The sequence below is a fragment of the Tasmannia lanceolata genome, unplaced genomic scaffold, assembly GCF_043159265.1.
Source record: "Tasmannia lanceolata isolate RefF3 unplaced genomic scaffold, GAP_Taslan_0.1 ptg000007l, whole genome shotgun sequence".
NCBI classification, from domain to species: domain Eukaryota; kingdom Viridiplantae; phylum Streptophyta; class Magnoliopsida; order Canellales; family Winteraceae; genus Tasmannia; species Tasmannia lanceolata.
This window is the reverse complement of record NW_027518684.1, coordinates 3,671,442-3,696,614: the sequence shown is the minus strand read 5'-3', so window position 1 is coordinate 3,696,614 and position 25,173 is coordinate 3,671,442. Positions and strand designations below refer to the sequence as shown.

General features: G+C 38.8%; 1 protein-coding gene across 1 annotated transcript; it reads right to left on the bottom strand.

The window, feature by feature from the left end:
• Nucleotides 1–139: 139 nt before the first annotated feature.
• On the bottom strand, nt 140–16,139 carry MFP2 (multifunctional protein 2). The gene is made up of 18 exons (XM_077384564.1): nt 15,960–16,139; nt 11,132–11,203; nt 10,980–11,045; nt 10,842–10,898; nt 10,691–10,758; nt 10,514–10,595; nt 8,011–8,066; nt 7,551–7,853; nt 7,379–7,465; nt 5,570–5,744; nt 3,405–3,526; nt 3,142–3,305; nt 2,813–3,067; nt 2,486–2,607; nt 2,150–2,271; nt 1,092–1,240; nt 528–666; nt 140–427 (listed from the first exon to the last, which is right to left on the bottom strand). Exons 1-18 carry the CDS (start codon nt 16,060–16,062, stop codon nt 392–394), a joined length of 2,178 nt encoding a protein of 725 aa, XP_077240679.1. The 5' UTR covers nt 16,063–16,139; the 3' UTR covers nt 140–391.
• Between the last annotated feature and the right edge of the window lie 9,034 nt (nt 16,140–25,173).

Below are 25,173 nucleotides of genomic sequence, written 5' to 3'. Positions count from 1 at the left end.
CCAATGACCCTTCAATGTGTAGAAGAAATTCCATTTGATAGAAAAAGTAGCAGCAGCAGATGCCTTCACGTCATATAGATTTGATAGAGGTTTGAGATCATTGAAAACAAGTAAGACACCAACATGAAACTAGAATGAATTTAACCAAATTTCATGCTTTACTAATATATCAGCTGAATCCTAGCTACAACACTTTTATGTCTATAGAGGACCACCATTAACAGGCTCAGCAGTCTTATTAAAACTAATACTGCATTGATTCAAGATGCTCCATATCATCTTATTTAAATGATTTTGCTTAATGTTCTTACCTTACATTGGCCTTCACTGTCATATTTGAGACAGACAATCGTGGGGGAGCATAAGAAGGGGAAAGATTGCAGTAATGGTTCTAGAGACGAGACTTGACCTGCTCCGCTGGAGCACTCTGCATTGGTTTCAGATGTTAATGAGTTAATTAAAATCAACAAGCAAGAAATAGAAAATATAAGATGATAACCCACACAAAAAAAACAGAATTTTCTCACCAGAGAAGCACCACTGGCAGCTCTTTCTGCCAAGTAGGAACATGGCTTAAAGAAATCACCATACGCCTTTGACCAGGCATCCAGTCTAGAACATATGTAACTTGAACCGAGAGAATCAGCCCAAAACATGACACCCCCTCTGAGGACAAAAAAAATACTAGAAGGTTAAGAGTGGTAGTACTATTTGGTTTGGCAGAAGAGTAGTTCCAGTTGCCAGTAAAATTTAAAACCTTGGAAGCTTTTAGTAAAATTTCCGTCCCATCCAATGTTTGGTTGCCTTTTAGCACTAGAATTTTTTTAATGCCACTCTCGTAATGATTGCTTATGAGTATGACATGGACTCCTTGTCCCCTCTTTTTCTTTCGTAGGGAATGACGTCCTCTCTCTTTCTCTCTCTTCCCTTCCCATATTCGGTAATGACACCCCTAAATTTTGCTGGGAATTTTAGGAATTGTAGGAAAAAAAAAAACCTAGCAAATCCCGTTGACGTCACTGTTGGGATTAAAAAGCTCCTAGGATAAAAATTTTACTGGCAACCAAACGGAGCAAGGAAAATTAGAGGACCTGTATGGTGGGAACCCCATGCCCATAACAGAGGCAATGTCAAGGTCTGATGACTTCACAGCAATTCCCTCCGCAAGGACACAGCATGCCTCATTCACAACTGGGAAAAAGATCATCTCCACAATATCCTTATCCGATATCTTTGCTAGCTGCATGCAAGACCACATAATATAAACAAACCAATGAAAACTTTGAAATCCAAACCCCCAAACGGGATCCAAATCACAGAATAGAAAAGCTGTTAAAATTTCTCACACGGGCATATTGTCCGCATGTGGAAAACATTAAAATATAAAGAGAAAAGACCCGGTGATCAAGCTTTTTATCTCTTTACATTTAAAACATATTGACAATTTAATGGTTCCCTGAGAATATCATCGTGGTGCCCTTTTGTTCGTACATGTGTCCCAAATACAACTAGGATAGCCCTGAAATGTTATTTCAGGACAAATGTCAAAACCATTGGTCCGTGAGTTCACTGTACTATCACAAAGGCAGAACTCTTAAAAATACTGAGAACTGTTGGGGGTAAAATTCGCCAACCACTTAGAAGTGGAAAAATGGCATCCAATCGGAGACGGACATGTGGCGGGCAACCAACCAGTAGACAGTAATGACTCTAACCTTTCCTATAAATAGAGGCACAATCTCCAAGGTATAGGACGTTTAGTCATTTCTGCATTTAGTCACTTCCAAACTTCTCATCAGAGAGCTCATATTACTATTGCCGGTTCTAACTTAAGCATCGGAGAGCCTCCCCGGAGTCCAAACTCTAGATTGTTTTCTAACCATTTGCTCGTGAGAGCGGGTCACCTCCTCAGGCGTGCTTTCAGCTGGGACACATTCAACCTCAGGTAGATTTCAGCGGCAACAAGAACCCAAGTTCAAGAAACCTAATCTTCTCATCAAAGTTGTCTAAGAAAGTAAAGAAACCCCATAAAAACAGAAGTCGTTTTGATTTCTTAAATGGAAAGGACACTTCCATGGCCATGTTTAAAGAGATAAGTACACTGAAAACATTAACAGTGAGACATAAGAGACAGAGAGAGAAGGGGGACCTTGGGATCAGCAGTCACACCAGCAATGCTCCTAGACTTCTCAACGTATTTCTTTATTTCAGGGTCTGGACTAGCCTTTCGCTTATTATCATATATGTAAAAACCCTTACGAGCAGCTTCACCTGATAGACGTGCCATAAAAATGAGCTGTTAAAACTTTGGACTTGAATACATACTAGCTAAGATAATACATACCACACTGACAACATGAACAATAAGAAAGGGGAATTGTAAAACTTAGTTCAGTTACTTTAGCATTCACAAATGTGCAATTACAGAACTTGGTTCAGTTTTTTTAGTGTTGCAAAATGTGCACAATCACAAAGTTGTCCTCACCTGTCCTTTTATCCTCAGCCATGACTAATATCAGTGCTGTTTTGTAGCATCTTTCGGGGAAGCTCTCAAGGAATTGTATACCAGTAGCCATTGCTACCCCAAAACCAACCAGATCCATCATTCTGCATAATGAAGGAAATATCGTAGAGATTCATTTAACATGAAAAATCATCTGATTTCTCCAAGTATACACATGATACGAAAAAAAAACGTAATTTCATGGAGTTATGGACCTGAACTTATGTTCAAAATGTCGGAAGGTAATAATTTCTGGTAAGCAAAAAGAAATCACAACTCCATAAAAGATAAAAGCGATGGCTTAATTACCTGAATGGGCCCATTTGCATTCCAAATTTGGTGATTGCGCTATCTATCTGATAAATATCTAAACCATGATCGACAACTAAGAATGCAGATTGTGAATAAGGAAAGAACATCCTGTTGACAGCAAAACCGGTGCAGTTCCCAACCACAACAGGGGTTTTATGGATTTTCTTCCCGACATCTAGTAAGTCAACAATCACTTGAGGAGATGTCTTTTGAGTACGAACTATTTCCAAGAGTGGCATGATATGAGCAGGACTGAGGCAGAAAAATTGATCAGTTGACTCAAACGAAGAAAAAAACAATCTATGGAACTGTTTAGTATGCATTACCTAAAGAAATGTGCCCCAACAATACGATCATGAGACTTTGTCCTTTCTCCAATCAAATTCAAATCAATGGTAGAAGTATTGCTTGCAAGAATGCAATGGGGCGGGCAATACTTTTCGAGGTCAGAAAAAATTTGTTGCTTCAAAGACATATTCTCAATAACAGCCTGTTTTAATACAAGAGTTGCCAGACTAACTACAGTTAATAAAAATTAATAGAGAAAGGAAGATGAGAAAAAAAGAAGAAGAAAATAAGCTAAGCTCACCTCTATCACCATGTCCACATCTCTAAAGCTTTCATAGTCAAGAACGCCCTTGAGAAGAGAGAGGGTTCTCTCAAGCTTCTCTTGAGTCATTTTTCCTTTCTTTACACGACTTTGTAAGTTGGCTGGAAACACATTCCATGCAAATAAGAATTTCCTACCAAATAATGGAAAAAGATACTACAATCTCTAGGATCCAAAATACAAACGCCTTACATTGGAGGAAATTACTTGTCTTCTAGTGATATTGAGTAAATTAGAGGTGGTTTATATTACTTGGTTCAGGATAGAAGGGAGTGTTGGTGTCTCTTCTCGATTAGTTCTTCTTTTGCAATCCTTACCTCTTTATTATTAAAAAAAAAAAAAACCCTAGCTTCTTCACCTTGTGCCAAGGTGTAAAGCACTCCCATTCCTCCATGGATGGAGGACTTATATTGGATGAAGAAGTGGATAAGATCATGATGTGAAACTTTCTAGAAAGCAGAAAGTGTGAATAGAAAGTATATGGTCAATGCAGAGGAGCCGTCGAAATAATTAACCACATCTTCATTCAAAAATGAAATGACCAGATAGGTGCAGGTGTGGCTGATTGTTCCCAAGTTGCAGTAGATTTGTTTTGATGTAATTATAATGCAAATCATGCGGGCCAACGACCCTGGCCAACGATCCCCAATTGCTCTTGAAAGCACTCAGACAGAAGGGAGCAACAAGAAGAGTCAAAAGAAGGGGCAGAAATAAACCCAACTGACGACATCACAAGGCCTCATGCTAACATCAGCAGGAGCTCTGGGCTCCACCATGGTCCTTTGTAGTAGATTTATTTCCGTGTGCTCCTAAGTTGTTGTAGATTTATTTTGGTGTCGCTATGATGCAAATAATGTGGGCCAACGAGGCTTGCCAATGATCCTTAATTGCTCCTAAAAAAACCCGGCCAAAAGGGAGCAACAAGAAGAGTGGAAGGAAGGGGCACAAATAAACCCAACTGATGGAATCATGCCTCATGCTAACGTTAGCAAGGCCCCCCGCTATGGTCCGTTTCCCTTGAAAATTGGAGAGGATGGTCAGTTTTTATATATTGATATTACGGTTCTTTTTTCAGGAAATTAAGAAGCTTCTGGGCTGGGTTTTTCAGAAAGTCAAGTATAAGGAGATTTAGGTTAATTTCTTAATCAGTAAGTTAATGCGATTGGGTTTCCAAATGCGCTAGGAATTGAGTTTAGCAAGTTGCTTCATATCAAGAATGCTGTCAAAGAATGCTAGTTTTGATTTGTTGGAAGTTGGGAATTTTTTTTTCCGAATGGATGAGAATTTACTAATAGATAGAAAAAGCAGGAGACCGAGTTGGGAATTTCACACACCACACAAAATCACACACACACACAATATTATATTTGTGTTTTACCTATTTTTAATGCGTGTTGTCATTTCATTAGTTAAAATAATTGCTTCTACACTTGTAGTTCTAGTAACCAAAACAATCTTCAAACAAGTAGACAAACGGGCGGCTTATATGCTTTCCAGCGCAAAATCTATAAATCATGTTAAATTATCAAATCGTAGCTTTTAATTGATGTAAATATTCAACAAATCATAAAAAATAAAAATAAACACAAAACATGGTCAAACATTGCATGTTGCTTTATTTTTTGGACCATGAGAATTCGTATCACCGGAGTCACAGGTACATCATCGATAGGCGATACATATCGTTTCAACTTCCGACCGATATGTTGATCGATAAGGACATTTTGAAACTTGATTAGACGCGACCTTTTTCATGTTACGTTTAGAACCATATTTATGCTATGTTTATGATCCTCCTAGGGTATTTCTGCCATTTTATAATGGTCATTGTAACTCATGCCGAATGGGTTTCGACCTATTAGTGTTATGATAGAATATACAACCAAAGAAAACCCATCTCCTCTTTCATGATTCTATTCTCTTCTCTTCTCTTCTTTATTTTTAATAGTCATCTGTTGTGAAACTAATGATAAGAAAACTGTTAAGGTACATAAGGAATAGTTTTTTACTATTTCTACATTGTGCAATCTATTCCGTCTTGAATTACCTTTTCTTTACTAAAGCAGTTATTCATCAAAAATAGTAAAAAAAAGCATACAGGCATTTATGAAATAAACATGGTGAAAGTTTAATAGGATGCTCACCTTTGACTCTGCCAATCCCTGCCTCCAGGAATTTTTCATTTACTTCTTTTAGGATCACAGGATAATTACTCATTATCAATGAAGTTGCTATTCCTGAACCCATTAATCCTCCTCCAAGGATAGCAACTTTAGTTATTCTCCTTGGCACCAAACCTAGGTTAGAGATCCCAGGAACCTGTTGTTGGTAAGTGAAACAAGAGGAGAAAATGGTTGTATTAGTGAATGAGTATGTATGTGGCTCTGCACAAAATAGATATATGCATATGTAAGTGTGTATGTTGACAAAGTAAAAATAAAGCAAAGCCCTGCTCCTTTTCTTTCGAAGAGAGGGAAGGGAGTCTCCCATTACGGCATGCTATTTGCTAGTAAAATATATAAAAAGTAGAAAGCACCATAGATATCTGAAAAGGAGAGGCACCAAAAAGAGATTGGCAGGCCAAGAAAGAGGCAACATAAATATCTGAAAGGAGAGCTACCTTAAAGAGGTGTTTTTCTATACTTATTAGGAGTTTTTATATGGTGGACAGTGGTGCATGCACGTGCAGCAAAAAAATTACATTGTGGCCCACAACATTGGGTGATTTGAACCATTCATTTGTTCGGGCCCTGACGTAGATAGGCCATGCGTCAAAAATCTTCCCAATAGGAAGGTTTAAAATAGACGGCACCGTATAGAAACCTCCGCAGATCGAAGGGCTAGGATCATCCCATGGAGAAGATTTCGGGGCAGAGATTATCTAAGTCAGTCGGGCCCCAACAAAAAAAAGGTTTAGATCACCCAATAATGGGGGAGCCACAGTATTTTTTGCTGCACGTGCAGGTTTTATTGTCTACATATAAAAACTCATTTATTATACGCTACAGATGCAATTCATATTTAAGTGTGACAGAAAAAGAGTGAGAAACACCTGATTTGTCAAGCCCTTTCTACAATTTCAAAGCCAATAAAAAAGCTAGTATCCAATACCAAATGTCTGTTCACGCAGGTAGCACTTTGATTTACAAGAAAGATTAAAGGATAGTCAATGATACCAATTCATCAGTTTAATGGAGACACCATTTTTGCTTGTCAAGTATGTGCAGACACATGCATGCATACGTGCGGAAGCAGTCAAGAGCAAGAAAACTCCCAACCACATATGCATGAACACGGCTACATTGTTTAAAATTTCGGTTGGATTTCTGATTTCGGCAAGGGCAGACACCGAAAGTATATGACTTCCGTGTCGGCCCAGATTTCGGCTGGAATTTTGGCCTTTTTTTCCAGAAATTTCTTTTGGGTTTTCCAAAAACAAAAATCCATTTTTTGATTTATTTCATCTATTCCATGACCGGAACAAAGAGGGATACACGTTACACCACGATTTTGAATCAGAAGAGAGATTTCAAGAAATGGCGGATCTATTCACTCTATCAATAATGGTCCAATGGGAGCAAGAACTTCCAGGAACATTTGGATCATTTTGTTTCTGAACAACAAAGGTTTATTTTGATGGCAGCTCTTGCGGAGAAGGCAATGGTGGCGGAGTGGTCCTCTGGCAAATGCAATTGCAGCTTGCAAGTTCACGTGAACGAAGGAGCTGCTTTTTATCTGTATCCGTCCTAAGTCTATTTTTTCTCTCAGAGTTCCGAAGTGATCCGACTTTTCGACAAAAATTTTGGAACTTCTATGATTTTTTTTTTTAATTACCGAATTTCGGCTGAAATTTCAGTTTCAGGCAGTGCCGAAACAGACACCAAAACCGAAATTTTAAACCTTGCACGGCCAAAGGTGTCCATAAATATAGTAGAAATTGAGATATTTTTTACCTTTGAGGTTGCACGTTGTGATAGGAAGATGTGGACTAAGCTCTTGCAGGTGTCCGAAGAAACAACTTTGTTAGCAGCCTCTGTCTCCTGCCAAGACCGGACATGGCATCATACAGTTAGCAAATGCTTAAATACCGACTCTATCTTGCAAGAGAAATAAGAGGTAATGTACCTTAAGAAGCCCGGAACGGGGGCCTGAAACAATGCCCTCCTCGATGACATCAATGCAAATAAATGGAAGTTGGAGATTGGCTGCTTGTTTTTGGGCTTGAGCTCTTGCAAACTTGAGTATTTCCCTAGCCTCCCCAAGAGGCTCTAACTTATCACTTCTGTAAAGGCTGGTAACCCAAGGTCTTCTACACTCTGCAATATCCAGAGCCCAACGACGAGCTGTCTTTACCAATTCATTCGATGGGGATATGGCATCCACAAGACCCAAGGCATGAGCTTCCTCCCCTTTGATGGGCTTTGACATCTGTTAGGAGAGAGAGAGAGAGAGAGAGAGAGAGAGAGAGAGAGAGAGAGAGAGTAAAGGTGCCTGAGATTACATTTTACTTGAAAAAAAAATTAAATCAATATTTAGTAACAGAAAAATATTTATATATAATAATCCTGAGAAATTGACAACATACCAGCATCATTTCAAGGGCCTTAGAAAGTCCAACGAGGCGAGGGAGTCGCTGTGTTCCTGAAACAAGTCAAGAGGGTCAGGTCAATACAAGAAATAACAGAAAACATGGGTTGTCAAAGTCCAGGATCCATAATACAAGACTCCATGTTATATAGCTTACAAAGAAGTATCAAAAGAAGGGCAAGAATGATCCAAATTCCAAACCATAAAAATGTGGAGTTCTTTTTTTTTTTGAAGGTAACAGATTATTTATCTCTGGAAGAAATTACACAAAGAGGGGACAAGATGTCCCTGTGTAATATAGTAAATTACAGGAGATTCACTCCCGGAGCATTAAATACAACACTCGGAACCGATAATCCCACTCCCTCCTTCGCTAGACGATAGGCCAAAGTGTTAGCCGTACGCCTTCGATGTGTTATCAACAGACATCTGATACCCATGAGATCTCGTATCTCATCAATCTGATTTGCAAGCCACCAAGGACAAGGACATTGATTCCTCGCCCATGCTATGACGTTGGTTGAATCACCTTCCACGATTAAGGGCCCCAAATTATGATTCATAAACCAACGAAGCCCGAATAATAGTGCTCTAGCTTCCGCCTCGTTCGCATCACAGACCACTGCCGGTCCTGAGAACGTCATAATGGTGTTTCTACTGGAGTCACGAATTGCTCCCCCAAACCCCGCAAGTCCTGGATTTCCCAGCGAGCTTCCATCAAAATTAAGTTTAAGAGTGCCCTCCGGCGGTGGTACCCAATTCGGCTTGATGGCCTTTACAGCCCGCTTTTCCATCATGACCGTGAATCCGTTCCGCAGTATCTGTGATATTGAATATGGTACACCCCCATTACAGATTACCCATGAGAGAATTGTGATAATAATGGAGAGGCATAGAAATCCAGCAGCCTTGCTCCGATCATTGAAAAATCGGTTGTTACGTTCTACCCATAAAAACCATATTGTTGCTAACGGAATAGCATTCCAAATCTTCTGCCCCATGCAGCCATGAAAAGCTCCTGTCCAATTCATGAGCATCTCTGAGATGTTATTTGGGCGCACCCAACACATTCCGAAGAATCTGAGAATCCCCATCCATACCTCGTAGGAGTACAGTCATAGTAACAACAAATGGTCAATTGATTCAGTGTTATTGCAACATAGAGCACACCTGCTTGCCAACCTAACACTCCTCCTCTGAAGCCTTTCACAAGTATTAATGCATCTGTGCGCAACCAACCAAGCAAAAGTCGTTATCCTCGGGGGTATATAGTGTAGCCATAAGCGCTTCCATTTGCTGTCCCGTCTATCTCGCATTGTTAATTTCAGGAAAAAGCTTTTTATAGTAAAAACCCCCTTCAGAATCAGGTGTTCATATCCACTTGTCCGATAAGGTAGCGGATAGATAAGTGTTAGCTAAGAGATTGAGGAGATGTGAACGATTCGATCTCCTCATCCTTTAAATTCCGCCGAAACCGGATATCCCAAAAAGCCGTCTTCACCACGAATTACATAATCCAAAATTGTTGCTTCTCTTTTTAGGACCACTCTGAATATATCCGGAAAAGGTACAGATAGAGGAGAGTCTCCTATCCATAGATCAATCCAGAATCGAATTTCGTTGCCCTTGCCCGGGCCCAGAATATGGAGTTCATGTAGTATATGTTATTGCAGAGATGTAAAGATGATTTGTGTCCTAAAATCATCCCACGGCCCACACCCACACACTAAGTATTTCAGAAAAATAATGTCCGGGTTGCCATGCCATCGAAAACTTATATATTTCTTAAACAATACAGGACGGCAAAACCAGCAATTAGAAATACCATATTATATTTGAAGCACAGACAAAGCATGTGAACGTTGCTTCTCCTAGATGAGACAATGAGAGATTCACTCTATATTAGCAGTCCAATAACCAATTGAGACACGTCCTCTGAAACTCCAATATCACATATTGCATATTAGTGTTTTTAAAGGAAACAAATAAAATTAATAAAAACAACTACAAAATCTAGAAAAATATATGCTTCATTCCACCATAAGCGATGGCTATTGATTCTGTTGAATTCTCCCTCCCCCCCCCCCCCCCCCCCCGCGCTACTCTCTCTCTTTCTCACACACACACACGCGCGCGCGCGCGCGCGCTCGGACAAAAAACTTAAATCTTCAGAGGGGTTTAATCTTTAAAAAGGAAAAAAAAAAAAGAAATGAAAAAATGACTCCGGTTTGAATTTTTGCCACCTTGGATGTGCCTTTCGTTGGAGGCTTATGCCTTTCATTAGAGGCTCGTGCCTCAAGTGTTGCGTATGCCTTTCTACTCCCCACTCACACCTTTGATGAAACACACTTTTTTTCCTTCATTTTGAGTGTGCCACGCCTCAAGTCTCAAGGCGAATGCCTAATTCAGAAAATTCGTGAGGCTCCTCAAGCTTCAAGAGAGTTGGATGCCTCGCCTTACGCCTCTGCCTCTAAGAAAACTAGCATATTGTGTAACCATACCTCCTAATCCAGGAATCATTCCAAGTTGAAGTTCTGGCAATCCTAGTTGAGCAGTAGAAGTAGAAATGCGTGCATGGCAAGCCTGGCAAGGTAAGAATAGCCAAGTCATCGAAATAAAGCATAAACCCAAGCACACATCAATATGAAAGCATGAAGGAAACAAAACACATTACATACCATTGCAACCTCTAGTCCACCACCAAGAGCAAGGCCATCAATAGCTGCCACTAAAGGTTTTCTTGCAGCTGAAGAGTAAAATATCCATGGAAATAATCACTATACAAATATCCTCAAATGTAGAAAAAATAAAGATGTAAACCCCCCTTACCTTCAAATGTGTCGGTAATAATTTCTATTGATATAAATCCAGGCTTTGGATGCACAGCTGCGGGATACACAGAGAATTTTTTTAAACAATAGTGAAATAAATTATTAGGATTTAAGGCACACCATATACTAATCATACTCTCTCCCCCTTGCATTCCACCAAAGGCCGTGATATCGAAGCCTCCAGAAAATTTGCCTCTTGAACCTGTTCAATTAACTCAAGATGTAAGCCTTATGCCTTAGTTCTCCAACCTTGACAAAAATGAAAAGGCTATAAATCACTTCATTAACCTGTAACAACAATTGCTTTCACGTCATCTCTTCCCAAAGCCTTCTCAAAGTTCTCCTTGAAGCTGTATAGTACTGGATAAAGAATCAAATACTATTTTGTATAGTTCAAAGATCTTAGAAAGGCAAAAGAGAAAGAGAACTGATAAATGATATATTAAGGGAAATGTTATCAGCACTATTGTATTTTGATGAGGGCACTCCTCACTTTATTAAAAGTACGGTATGGCCAGACCATAGGATGATCCAAACCGTCCATTAGATGGGCCACAGCCTAAATAGGTTGTGCCCCAAAAATCATTTCCATAGGTTGATCCTAACCCTCCGATCTGAATGTTAGAGGATTGATCCTAACCTTTTATAGATCGGAGGGTTGGGATCAACCTATGGAAATAATTTTTGGGGCACAACCTATTTAGGCTGTGGCCCATCTAATGGACGGTTTGGATCATTCTATGGTGCAGGCCATACTGTACTTTTAATAAAGTGAGGAGTGCCCTCATCAAAATAAAGTAGTGCTGATAACATATGGTTGGTCTGATAAAAATGTCCTCAACTTTCTCTAATCTTTAGCAGTTCCTTTGATAGATTTTACAAATTTCTCCCAAAGAAAATTTCCCTAAATCTTAACAAATTATTTAACCCAGAATTCCTACATTTTCCAAAAGCATAAAGTTGATCCGAAAATAATCTTTTTCAATTCTTTCAGAAGTTTCTTATAAGTCTAAAAACTCATCAATGATTTTTAGGCAATTAGTTTTATTTCATTAAAATTAATTTTCCTAACATTCTGTCCAAAGTCCAAACATATTTTTCGATGAACTAGAATCACCAATCATCCATTGACTTATGAACTTGACTATTAGGCTTCTTTAATTTACAGACATGATCATCAAGATCTCATGATTGTTATATTTATACCTAATTACTGCTCCATGAAGATTTCTGTTTCAGTTCCTAATGAAAAAAGCATCATTGACATTTGGCAACTGGAAGTTCTGCTACAATTGTGATTCGGGACCCTTCATCTTATGTTAACAGCTACTTCCAAATTCACCTTAGACTTGGAGCCCTTTCAACACTGTCATTGGCTTTGTGTTCCACCCCCGGTTTAAAACCTCCGTCGATGTTTGACTCACCTGAGTTGACTCCCTTTTACCATGACCAAGTTCTCGTAAAAAGTCAGAGTGTTGTCCTACCAAGTCAATAAAAACTGAGTCACTCAAGTTAGACTGTATCGATCATTGTCTCGCCCGAATCGGTTCCCTTTTACCTTGGCTGAGTTCCTATCCAAATCCGAGTTTCAAAAAACAGTTTCACATTCACCGTCATATGGAGCCAGCAAAGTACTTACTTTTTAGGAGTGGGTGCAAGATTCCAAGTTTATTTTTGCTGTAAAGAGTAAACACGTATCCATCCATGTTTGCAATCCATTTCTCTTGTGGTATGCTTATTCACAAGTTTTCAGATCCATAATTGTCCTTGAGACATGGAAATGCCTGATGAAGGTATCATCTACAATTCCCACAACCAAATTCTCTTGGATCTCTCGTTCCTCATCCTAAGTTTTTACTTTTTCCAATCTATCACTCACTGTCTCCCCACATCAAAGACACGTGTAAGGGTAATGTTGATCGCACAAGGTATGAAGTTTGAGCTTTCGTGGTTGTTTTTGTAATGTGTCTCGCCCTCTCTTATCCCACTCCTCATCTCACCTCCAGCCACAAACCAAAGCCTCAAAAAAGGAACTCAAGGTAGAACAAGGTGCAGCCTCTAAAAAAATTGAAGTTCACCAAAAAGCAAGTGATGTCCATCACACTATCAATCCCCAAGGGGAATGATCCACCAAAAACCAAATGCGGTCCATCACACGAAACTCCAGTGAGCAATGATCCTCAATAAACCATACAATCCGTAATCAATGGACCACTTTTAAATGGCAGGGGATCCAACAAAGAAAGGTGTTGTGAGTCAGCAATTCATGAGCAAATTAATGTGGCCCCTGCCTTGTTGGAAGTCATTGTAGAATGATTGCTGTTGCACACCAATTTGTCATATGATTAGACAATGGGTGACATAAGGGCACTCTTACAAGGATCAACCTCTCAACCTCCCAAACTCGAATCGTTAAGAGATGGAAGTTTGGGGAGATAGAAATTTGGTAGTACCACTGACTACCTCACCCAACTGTTGGCCAAAGCTTGCATTGGTAATTAGTATCCTACTATGGCTTAAGACTTCAACCAACAATCAGGGGTTCCCTTGTGAGGGTTTTCCTGCCACCAACAACAATCCATCATAACAAGAAAATTGTACAAAGAAAGACAACAACCAGTTCATGTTGAGTATAAACATCAAGAATGAGACCGACCTTGTAGAGAAACCTACATTGTCACCATGTATTTTCAGTTTGAAATCCATTTACGTGCCAATTCACCACCCTCACTCCCTTGGTTCCTTTATCCCTTCACCCTCTATAACATTGCATTCTTATGCATGCTCCAACTTTGATATAGTACGACTGCTCAACCAGATTTTGATTGCAGGAAGAAGATTGATCGCAGCCTAGATTTTTATCCAGTTCCCCTAGGAGTGGAGCCAGTCAGCCAGAGCATGAGCCAAAGAGGGAGTTGAAAGCCATTGTTCGTGATCTAGGTTTGGAGCACAGTTCTGACACAGATGGGGCCCACTTCAATGTATGACAGTGTGAAGAAGATGGAGCCGACTCACAAGAATCAAGAACGGGTCAATTACGTTACTTAAGTGAATTCGAATAAAAGAGGGCCCACTTCACTACTTGCGTCACTATTCACAGTTTTAAGAGTTTGAGACTGAAGTTGATTTATTTCTGTTTATGTGTTCTTTTACGTTACTTTAATTTTCTTATAGAGATGCAATTTCCCGCATGGGGAAGTCTATATGTATTTGAGAGGGTTTTTTGTGACTTTTGGAATAAGAGAAGAAAGGAGATCGGGTGTAGGTATTTTTCTACAGTTTTTTCTGTTTCCAAACCTTGGAAGATTTCTGCCGTAAATTTTTTTCAGAATTTCAAAGATTTTTTTTTTCAACAGTCAAAATTGTTTCGCTGCAAGTTTCATCATTGGGACCCTTATTCTACTAAAGGTTAGATGCTGTGATTTTTTTGCAGTGATTTATTCCTTATATTTGATTCCAGATTTGAATTAGACTGTGGATATTTTGTATCAAAGCGTCAATCATAGATCTGTTCTGCGCTAAACCTGAAACATTTGGCATGCTTGGAGGGATGATAGATCATCTTCTCAAGTTCATGCCATCACTAGAGCTTTATGAATTGAGATGTCGATATGCCACCATGTGATGGTGTCATCATAGAAAATTACTCATTTACAGTGAAGGGACCCCATTGTCGATTTCTCCTTCATCTTAGCAGTGGTTTGATTTCTCACAGCTCGTACCTCCCAATTTCCCATCCCCTTCCTAGTTCGCAATGCTACCCTTGCTCTTCCAAGTTCTCCATTGAAACCCCAATCATGAACTTAGTTTTTTCCTGCATCCATAAACTTTTCCATATCCTTTTCTTGGCTATAATACCTACCACATACGACCTTATATTTACCCTCCTTCCAAAGGCATCTAAAATAATTGATTCAATTTTTTGATGTTTTAACCCATTCCAAGAAACAACCAATGGATTTTCTTCATTTTCCAGCAGTAAGTCATCTCCACTCTCTGAAGGGGAGTGGGGGATGAGAAGTAGCTCACATCAGTACCGAGATTTTGTTAGTATTGACTTGGTTAGAGGATTTGATGTGTCTTCTAAACATATCCTTGCAAGAGGAAAATGAGGTAGTAGATGTGCTAACGAGGGAAAATGCAGTTGTATTTGACATGTATTTGGCGATCTGTTCCATTATTATACCGGGCTTCTTTTCTGATACTAATGATGTTGTTATTTACTGCAGAGGAACAAAATTATAAACAAGAGAACATATCAGTAACAAGGTCGCATATTTCGTTGAATTTATCCTAAAAGGATCTTTAGTTCAAATGTCAACCCATACTCATTGATTTAGCATTCTTCTCACAAATAAACATTACAGTTGTGCAGATTCCCTTTGTTTAAGTGGACTGCCAACAAAAACAATTTTTATAAACAATAAATGAGAATCGAACAGGACACTTTCAAACTGAATCTGCAAGCAAACGCATTGCCATATTGGTCTTGATAAAAAAACGCAAAAGCAGGCATAAAGAGAGCCACAATCATGAGGAAACCAAAACACCCATTACAGTAAGAATTCCCAAACAGACACCCAATTCACCAAAATGCAAAAAAAAATGTAAGCGCATAAAACTAATAGCAAGAACCCCAAAACCCTCTACTTAAAAATAACACTCAAGGACAAAAACACAAAGCAAGCATAATGAGAGCTGTAATCATGAGGAAACCAAAACACCCATTACAGTAAGAATCCCTAAACACACAACCAATTCACCAAAATGCAAAAAAAATGTAAGCATAAAACTAAAAGCAATAAACACCAGAGCATGCTTCACATAAATAGAGCTGTAATTATGAGGAAACCAAGACACCTATTACAGTAAGGAATCCCAAATAAACACCCAATTAACCAAAAAAAAAAAAAATGTAAGCATAAAACTAAAAGCAAGATCCCCAAAACCCTTTACATAGAAAATAACCCAACCCCCCCAAAGAAAAAAAAAACTCTAGAGCATGCGCCATCCAAGTCCCATTTTCTTTCTAAAAAATTCCACAGATGAGGTGAGGGATGAAAGGAACATTAGAGGAAGTTGGAAAAGTAGTCCTAATTTAGAGAAAAGGTATTACCATCAAAGGATAGTGAATTGACAGGAGGGTTTGTGATGGTAATGAGAGCCACCCCATCAGCTCCCACTTCCATGTCTGTTCTTCCTTTGTTGCTACTGCCCATCTCTCTCTCTCTCTCTCTCTCTCTCTCTCTCTCTCTGATCTGGGTACTGCTCCTAAGCGTACTATTAATAATAATCAATGGTAGACGAAGCCTGTTGAGACTATTAAATAGAGTCCCCTCTTTACGTAAGAAACGTACGTCAGAAAGCCAAAGTTTAAATAAAGGCTTTCTATCCTGATCTGTGCTAACATAGATAGAGATAGGTAGAGGAGGTTAAGATGTTATTTTTATGGGAAGTTGAAATCCATCCATGGTAATCTCGTTTCTGTAACAGCTGCCATGTCAGCAATGTCTAGAAGATGGTGGGCTTGGATGAGGGAGTTCCACTTTCGCGGTTCACACTTTTCGATGATGTGGGGTTGGCACGTGCGAGTTAAGTGGATAGAAATAAGAACACCCTACACGCTTGAACATATCTGGCATTCTGGCCTGTCACCCATCAAAATGATCCAACGGTCCAATTGTCAGGATATGGCATCTCCATTGTGGGCCCATCTGCTGATTTGGTGGACCCACCAGAGCGAGTAAAGTTTGAATCCTTCTACAAAAGGGAGTGACACCATGAGATTTTCCTATACATGGACTTGTAAGATAATTAGGAAGAATTGCATAGCATTAGTAAGATTTGGATTGGGGAAATGTTCGCCCCTTTTTCTTCCCCAGGCCACCCCTTGTACTGTAAGAGGAGTAGTCATAAGCAAGGTTTAAAATTTCGATTTCAGTACCGGTTTCGGTCTTCCCTAAAACCAAAATTTCGGTCGAAATTTGGTACTGTTGTTCGAAATTTTGTAACGCTTTTTTTTAAAAAATAAAAAAGTCATTTTCTCATATGGCGAAATTTCTAATTTCGCCAAATACCGGTTTCGGTCCCCACCGAAAACCGAAATTTCGGTCGAAATCTTAAACGGTCATAAGTCATAACTCATAGCTCATAAATGCACTAGAGGGGAGTGGCCCGGGTAAGAAAAGTGGGGATATATATAACTCTCTTTTGGGTAGTTCATAAGGTGGGCCCCACCACAATTAGGGCCATTTAATACGTGTGACTTTTTAGGCAGTTGGATCTAAAATGAATAGTACAAATTTAAGTGGATTGCTATTTATTAGGCCCACCCAGTGAATGGTGTGAATGTTAATGTAGTTCGATCTCCATTATTATGGTACTATATGACCCACTTCATTGGATGATCCAAACCGTTCATTTGTTCGGTCACAGTGAAAAATCATTTTCATAGATTGATCCTTCCCTTCCGCTATGGACACACATCAATTATCCTATAAAGTAGGCCTACTTTAGAGGTGTGCGTCTTTGTAGTACATATAGTCCAGTATTTTAAAGTAGCCTTACGTTGCTTATTGATAAATACTGGACTATATGCACTACAAAGACGCACACCATATAAAATCTCCCATTTTTAAGCTCAAACCGATGAATTGTGCAAAAGATACTGGTACGGTAAGAGGCACCCATGTGAGTAGCTATACCGTATGCCTCATGAGCCATGACTGAGCCCACCCATGTGGTGCCTACTTGAGTCAGGGTATTCAGATAGTGAAATTTTATACGGTGAGCGCCCACGAAGTCCAATAATTTTCAGATCCTCTTTATGTGCATTTATCTCCTCCTTCATTGCCTTATCTCCTCGGGTCCATGCCCACCCACTTTTTTCACTCTTCTGAGACCATCCATTATTAAGCTTTTGTCTCCGTTCATAAGGTGGCCTGTCTGACATGAGACAGACTAGCCGCGGAATGCCTTTTGCGATGGACACTAGCAAATCCCTTGTATTAAAGTCTCCTATTTGGCCCACATCTCATCACCTCTGTCGCAAAAAAGTTGAGGACCACTACATCCCTCCTGTGCCCCCTCCAGATAGGGGTGTCAAATGGACCCAGACAGGTTCGATGGACTATCCTAATCCGAACGTAAAGAGACAAGATCTAGGCACATTAATCCAAGATGCATGGACCCATTTTGGATCCTTATCACAGGATTGAATAGGATCCAGACAACTAACTGAAGCCCGTTGGCCATTCTTAATTCCGAATTTATTATAGTATTTTACAAAATACGTTGTAATTTTTTATATATTTAAGTATAATTTCAGGGTAACAAGTCATGTGCATTTTTTTGAATGATTCCCATTTTTGGCATTTTGTCATTCCATCTCTCATGTGTTTGAGTCACCTTCTTCTCTTCCTTCTACCATCATTGAGCCTATGTCCCTAACCCATTTTTTTTTACACCCATTATAGTATATTTATGACTACTATTTTACACTAGAGGGGGCTGTCCCTAGTAAAAAAATGGGTGAATGTATTATTTCCCATAAAGGTATATGCAAATAAGGGAATTGCTAGTGTCCATCGCAAAAGACATTTGGGGGCTGATCTGTCGCATGTCAGACCAGCCACCTCGTGAACAGCAGTGAAATGACTTTTACGATGGACCCTACCAAATCTCTTCTAATAATTTTTAGGTGTATCCAAATAAGCCCTGTAAGTTGTGAAAAAGATGGGGAGTACGCCCAAATTATGGCCTGGAAAATCATTGGAATCAGATGATCCTAACCATTGGTTGCATCAAGGTATTTAAAAGAAAAATCCTTCTTTATTTGCATGCTAGTGACTTGACAGTCGGGATATCCCAGTTGGATTATTAGTCTGTTGTGACATCTGCACGGAAAGATGAGGACATGAATATAGGTGGCAGAATTGTATATCAAACTCATCCTCTTTATTTTTTAGGGAAAATGACCAAATAGAAGGGGTTTCTACTGACTATGACATTTCAAGAGGGGTGTTTTCTAAATCACCAATCAAGAGTGCATATGACTAAAATGCCCTTGACTCTCTCTCTCTCTCTCTCTCCCTATCAAATCACATTTTTGAAATGATTGCATTTAGAGAAAAACAAATCTCAAAACCCACCTTTTTCCCTCTTCTTCTTCTTCCTCCCACCTACCAAAAAAACGTACGTATGAAAAACCCAAAAACCTCCATTTTTGAAACCCAAAAACCTCCATTGTTAGATGCCAAAAGCTCCATTCTATTGCTGAAAACCTCATTTTTAGATGTAAAAGCCTTCCTAACCCTTCATTGCATTATACAACGCCTCCATTTTCAACAAATATTGGAAAAAAACGTTATTGGATTTGGAAATCTTAAAAATCTTCACTAGAAACCACCATTCCATTGCAGAAAGCTTCCATTTAATGGAAAGGTGTGTATTTTTACCCCTCTCCCCTCTCTTTCCATTATAAGGCATGTTTATAAACTTGAATGAAAGTTTTCCATGTTAAACTACTGTCTTCCATTGCAGAAAGCCTTCAATCACTATTTAATCTTATTTAAATTACTTTAAACACTTTATAATCATTGTTATTTTTCTGTAAACCACTAATTTCTTAAGTTTAACCAGTATTTTACTACCATAAACCGGTACTGAAGTGGGTGTTTATAAGTGGTTTATATAGCTTCTTTGGTTAAGAATCCTCCGTAGTGGTTTATAATCGTAATTAGTGGTTTATTAAGGCTTACCAGTGGTTTAGAGTGTTTATAATTGGTTTATAAGGATTTATAAATGATTTATACAGGGTGAGCAGTAGTTTATAGTATTTATAAGTGGTTTATATAGGCTTATAAGTGGTTTAGAGTGTTTACAACTGGTTTATATAGGGTAAACAGTGGTTTATATAAGCCTATCAGTGATTTAGAGTGTTTATAAGTGGTTTATGTAGGTTTATCAGTGGTTTAGAGTGTTTATCATTGGTTTATACAGGGTAAGAAGTAGTTTATAGTGTTTATAAGTGGTTTATATAAGCTTATCAGTGGTTTAGAGTGTTTACAACTGCTTTATATAGGGTAAACAGTGGCTTATATAAGCCTATCAGTGGTTTAGACTGTTTATAAGTGGTTTATGTAGGCTTATCAGTGGTTTAGAGTGTTTATACATGGTTTATACAGGGTAAGAAGTAGTTTATAGTGTTTGTAAGTGGTTTATATAAGTTTATCAGTGGTTTAGAGTTTTACAACTGGTTTATATAGGGTAAACAGTAGTTTATATAAGCCTATCAGTGGTTTAGACTGTTTATAAGTGGTTTATGTAGGCTTATCAGTGGTTTAGAGTGTTTATACATGGTTTATATAGGGTAAGAAGTGGTTTATATAGACTTACCAGTGGTTTTAGAGTGACTTATCAGTGGTTTATAGTGTTTATAAGTGGTTTATATAACCCTATCAGTGGTTTAGAGGGTTTATAAGTGGTTTATATAGACTTACCAGTGGTTTTAGAGTGTTTATAAGTTGTTTATTTAGGATTACCAATGGTTTAGAGTGTTTATAAGTGGTTTATATTAGCTTAACAGTGGTTTATAGAATTTATAAGTGGTTTATATAGGGTAAGCAGTGGTTCATATTTCCTTGTCATGACTTAGTAGTGGTCTAGAGTGTTTAAAAGTGGCCCGAATTATCTTAGTAGTGGTTTATGTTGTTTTATGGAGATTTAGTAGTGGTTGAAGTTGTGCATAATTCTAAAATTGCTGCTTTACTTGTTAATTGGAATGATTTTTTTTCAATTGGTTATTTTGACAATGGTTTAATTTTGTGTAAACAGAAGAACGGTAGAACGAAGAGCTTCTTTTATCTTACACGTCGACGGCTTTGTAAAGGATGCGGTATCATTTGAATACATCGGCGGGAAGAAGTTGTCCGTAATTGTTGGTCGAAAAAAAATTGTGAAAAAATTGGAAGCAATTAGGGGTTTAAACCAAACTTTATGGCTCTAAACCATACAATTCTAAGAAATTAGGGGTTCAAACAAAACTTTACGACTTTAAACCATATATTTCTAAAAAACATAACCAAACTTTAGGGCTTTAAATCATAGATTTCTAAAAAAAATTAGGGTTTTAGTTGCTGATTTTCCAAACTGAAAGAGAGAGAGTACCAACCCTAACTTATTGATTTGAGTCTAAACTGATTTGGGAAAATTATAGAGTTTTCTAAATTGATTTTCCAAAATATACGGTTTTCTCAACTAATTTGGGAAAATATAGGGTTTTCTAAACTAAATTTCTAAACCAAACTTGGAGGTTTAAACCAATAATCTGTGAAAAATTTGGGGAAAATTTGGGGTTTAAACCAAACTTTAAAGCTTTAAACTATAGATTTCTAAAAAAATTAGGGGTTTAAATAACTGAGAAGGAGAGACTACCAACCTGTGAGAGGAGGTTCACTCAGAATAAGAGGATACCGGAGAGAGGTGCACGAACCTGAGGGGCATTGTGACCCTCTAATGGACGGTTGGGATCATCCCATGAGAGAAATAGGGCATTGTGGCTCTCTAATGGACGGTTGGGATCATCCCATGAGAGAGAGAGGGGCATTGTGACCCTCTAATAGACGGTTGGGATCATCCCATGAGAGAGGGGGGGCATTGTGGCCCTTTAATGGACGGTTGGGATCATCCCATGAGAGAGAGGGGGCATTGGGGCCCTCTAATGGACGGTTGGGATCATCCCACGAGAGAGAGAGAGAGGGGGGCATTGTGGCCCTCTAATGGACTGTTGGGATCATCCCATGAGAGAGAAAGAGAGAGGAATTGTGGCCCTCTAATAGACGGTTGGGATCATCCCATGAGAGAGAGGGGGGCATTGTGGCCCTTTAATGGACGGTTGGGATCATCCCATGAGAGAGAGGGGGGCATTGGGGCCCTCTAATGGACGGTTGTGATCATCCCACGAGAGAGAGAGAGAGAGAGCCCTCTAATGGACTGTTGGGATCATCCCATGAGAGAGAAAGAGAGGAATTCTGACCCTCTAATTGATGGTTGGGATCATCCCATGAGAGAGAGAGAGAGGTGACGGTATTTTAAAAATGAGGGTATTTTTGTCCTAAACCCTTGCAAACCAGTCACCATCACTATAGATTGGTTATTTTCAAGTCTCCCCTCTTCATATGTCATAGTCAGTAGAAAGTCCTTTCATTTGGTCATTTTCCCTTATTTTTATTAATTAGGGAGTTGTATTGCATCCCCCCTTTTGTTTTGGCAAATTGGCAGCGCTGTGCTCATCTCTTTATTTTGAATTGAAAAACGATAACAAAGTAGGCGTATGTTTAATTTTCCTCTATTAAAGAGAAGCATATTCTTGTTTGAAAATACTTTCAAGAGGGATATCATATAATCATATCATATAACAGGAAAAGGAAAAGGAAAAGGTTTACGAGGTATCGCGCAGCCTGAGCAGCCCTCTAAATACACCATCGGCCAAAGTTGTTTGACTTATCCAACCCATTCATTCTATAGGTTATGGTTATGGCTATGAACTTATGGTTATGGTTAGGATTATAGGTTATGGTTACGGTTATGATTTGTAGAGGTTTAAAATGTACTGTTAGAAATTAGGCTCCTATAGATTGAATGGTTAGGATTATGGTATGGAGATGGTTTGTTAAAAACACCCTATCTGTGTGAGGTGCTATAGAATGAATGTGTGGGATGAGTCAAACAACATGGAGATGGTGTGTTTATAGTGGCTTGCTTAGGCTGAGCTATAGCTCAGAAACCTCGCCCCCATCATATATAATAATATAATTATATATGTAAAACAGAATCCTGGACGACGTGGGTGCGCCACAAGGCACCCGTCCTCAAAAGACGTAAAACTCTCTCTATAAGGTGATATATTTGGATTGTAGAAAAAATCTCACCATATCCCACGTCTTTTTGCAAAATTGTTTCTATTACTCAATATCCGACGTATATTAGCAAAATTGTTTCTATTTATTGGAGAAAAAATCTCCACTGTGTCCCATGATTTTAGCAAAATTGGTTCTATCTCTCAATATCCTACGTATATTAAAGGGCAATGATAAATCCCTGGTACAACAATAGTACAAACCGGTCTCTTTCTAACATGAACCATTGGTGGCCCAACAATTAATTTGTTTAAATCTTAGTAGGCCCCACGCATATTTTCCAAAATGAACTATACAGCCCACACCATAGGAAGATCCAAACTGTCCATTTGATCGGCCACAACGTAAATAATTTGTGCCCCAAAAATCATTTACATGGGATGATCCTAACCCTCCGATCTAAAGAGAAACTGCATATTATGAAAACCTCTATAAATTGGAGGGTTACGATCATCCTATGGAAATGATTTTTTGGGCACAACCTATTTTCATTGTGGCCCATCAAATGGATGGTTTGGATCATCCTGTAAGTGGGTCGTACAGTCCATTTTGAAAAATATTTTGATGGGCCAAATAAAAAAGGCCATTCCCTGAAAATCATATCTATATTGGAACAGATACGGAAGTGCACACATTCTTTTTAAAATAAAGTGGGGTCCACCTTTTTCAAATACATAAACCATTCAATGGGTAGGTCCCAACGCAAATACTCCGTACCATGAAAATCATCTCCATTCAATGATCCGAACTCTTCAATCTATAGAGATTTCTATATGGCATAGTTTATCAATTGATCAAAGGCTTAGGATCATCTGATGGAGCTGATTTTGGGGGCAGAACTAGTAACATTATGGCCCAAATGTAGGCCCCACCCATATTTTTTTCAAAATGAAGTGTGCAGCCCACACCATAGGATGATCCAAGACATCCATTTGATGGGCCACAACGTAAATAGGTTGTGCCCAAAAGTCATTTCCATATGATGATCGCAACCCTCAGATCTATAGAGGTTTCCATAATATGCAATCTCTTTAGACCGGAGGGCTAGGATCATCCTATGGAAATGATTTTTTGTGACAACCTATTTACAATGTGGCCCAAAAAATGGACAATTTGGATCATCCTAAAGCGTGGCCGTACAGTTCATATTGAAAAACATGGGTGGGCCTTGGCTACAATTTAGAGATTTCCTATCAGTGGAAATTCCAAAGGGAAAGAGAGTTTGAAACCCTTTGAATTTGGAAACTTCTACACAGTTCTACACATGGCCAAAATTTTTTTTTTACCTTAACTAGTTTCTAATTAATCTAAGTTTCCAAATCAAGAGGGATTCCTAAAGGGAAACAAAGATCCTTGGGAGCTCAATATTAGTACCTCTAGGTGTGGATGATTTTATGCCCACACAGTTTCTTACCTAGAGAAAGTCCCCCCCTCCCCGCCGCCCTCTCTCTAGTTGTAGTTCTAATTATAGCTCATTCCTAGTTCTAGTTCTTTAGAAGAACTAAAAGAAGGCTAGGGATTTCAAGTTGGGTTTGGAACCCAAGCATTTCTTCTCCTTCTTCTTCCTTCATCTACACGTAGATTAGAAGCCACTACTTCAACTTGCGAGGAGTTCGGGTTTGAGAAACGCCGAGCATACCTAGGAGGGATTGTCATGAGAGGACAATCAAACTGTAAGTTATCCATACTCTCATACTTCCAATTCATCACTAATATGAATCTAGTAACTAGGATCTTAGTTTGGTTGGTGAAAGTTGAAAAAATTTTGTTTTTCGCTCAAGCTAACTTCCGCTGCCTACAACGATTCCACCACCAACTTTCAGGAAGTACCAAAACATGCTCATTGATCAAAGTTGAATCATTTCATAATTCCCCACCATGAAAGATTCTTCCCTTACACCTTTGGATCCCTACAAAACAGAAAAATCCCATGATATTCTCTTTCAATTTTTGAATTTTGACAGTGCTTATGAGTCATGGAAAAGAAAAGACAGATTAAAGCTACCTTGTTTCTTTGGACGTGATGCTTTTGCTACTCCCCTGTTTTGGTATCTTTCCACCCATCTCTCGAACAATATACTTAGAATGTCAAGTTTTCATGCCCGCATCTAGTCTAGTATATTTCAAAAAGTACTGTATAACCCGCACCAGAGGATGACCCAAACCGTCCATTTGATGGGCCACAGCATAAATAGGTTATGGCCCCATAAAATGGACGGTTTGGATCATCTTATGGTGTGGGACATACAGTATTTTTTTGAAATATACTGCACTTCACGGCCATAAGCATATAAAAACTCGTAGAAGCCTATGGAAGGTGAGTGTTCTTGTAAAAGAGCCAACGAAATATTTTTAAACTAAAGAGAGGGGTGGAATTACCAAAACAAGCCAACTGATCAATGTTCAATAAGA

Bases quoted from the DNA above. Each gene is read 5' to 3' on its own strand.
- MFP2 (XM_077384564.1), bottom strand. From the start codon at position 16,062: ATGGGCAGTAGCAACAAAGGAAGAACAGACATGGAAGTGGGAGCTGAT. The intron at 11,204-15,959 runs GTAATACCTTTT...TTCTTTATCCAG, and splicing joins CAATTCACTATCCTTTGATG to TACTATACAGCTTCAAGGAG. The intron at 10,759-10,841 runs GTAAGGGGGGTT...TTTACTCTTCAG, and splicing joins TATTACCGACACATTTGAAG to CTGCAAGAAAACCTTTAGTG.